This window comes from Penaeus monodon, chromosome 23 (assembly GCF_015228065.2).
Source record: "Penaeus monodon isolate SGIC_2016 chromosome 23, NSTDA_Pmon_1, whole genome shotgun sequence".
NCBI lineage: Eukaryota > Metazoa > Arthropoda > Malacostraca > Decapoda > Penaeidae > Penaeus > Penaeus monodon.
This window is the reverse complement of record NC_051408.1, coordinates 15,499,656-15,499,899: the sequence shown is the minus strand read 5'-3', so window position 1 is coordinate 15,499,899 and position 244 is coordinate 15,499,656. Positions and strand designations below refer to the sequence as shown.

General features: G+C 43.9%; 1 protein-coding gene across 1 annotated transcript in view; it reads right to left on the bottom strand.

Moving 5' to 3' along the window:
* The window catches only part of LOC119588147 (twitchin-like), a gene marked incomplete in the record, with an annotated part of 124,648 nt that overhangs the window by 846 nt on the left and 123,558 nt on the right, over positions 1–244 (bottom strand). The window contains 1 exon segment of the mRNA XM_037936853.1: positions 4–54. Coding sequence (XP_037792781.1) covers positions 4–54 — 51 coding nt within the window.

Sequence of the window (244 nt, the reverse complement as noted above, 5' to 3'; positions counted from 1 at the left end):
TGCTTGGCCCTGTCGGAGGGGATGACTGCTGGTCACGGCGATGGTGGCGGCAGACTGTGTTACGGTTAGAGCGTTAAATATTAGTGCTTGCTGTGGCATTGTATCATTGGGCCCTTATGCTTGTAATGGTCTGCTCTGATTATGAAAAGGAAAATCAAGGCGACGGTGATATTAACGGCACTAGTTTCTATTTCGACGCAAAATATTAATGGTATCTAAAGTCATATTCTGATTAGTGATAAGA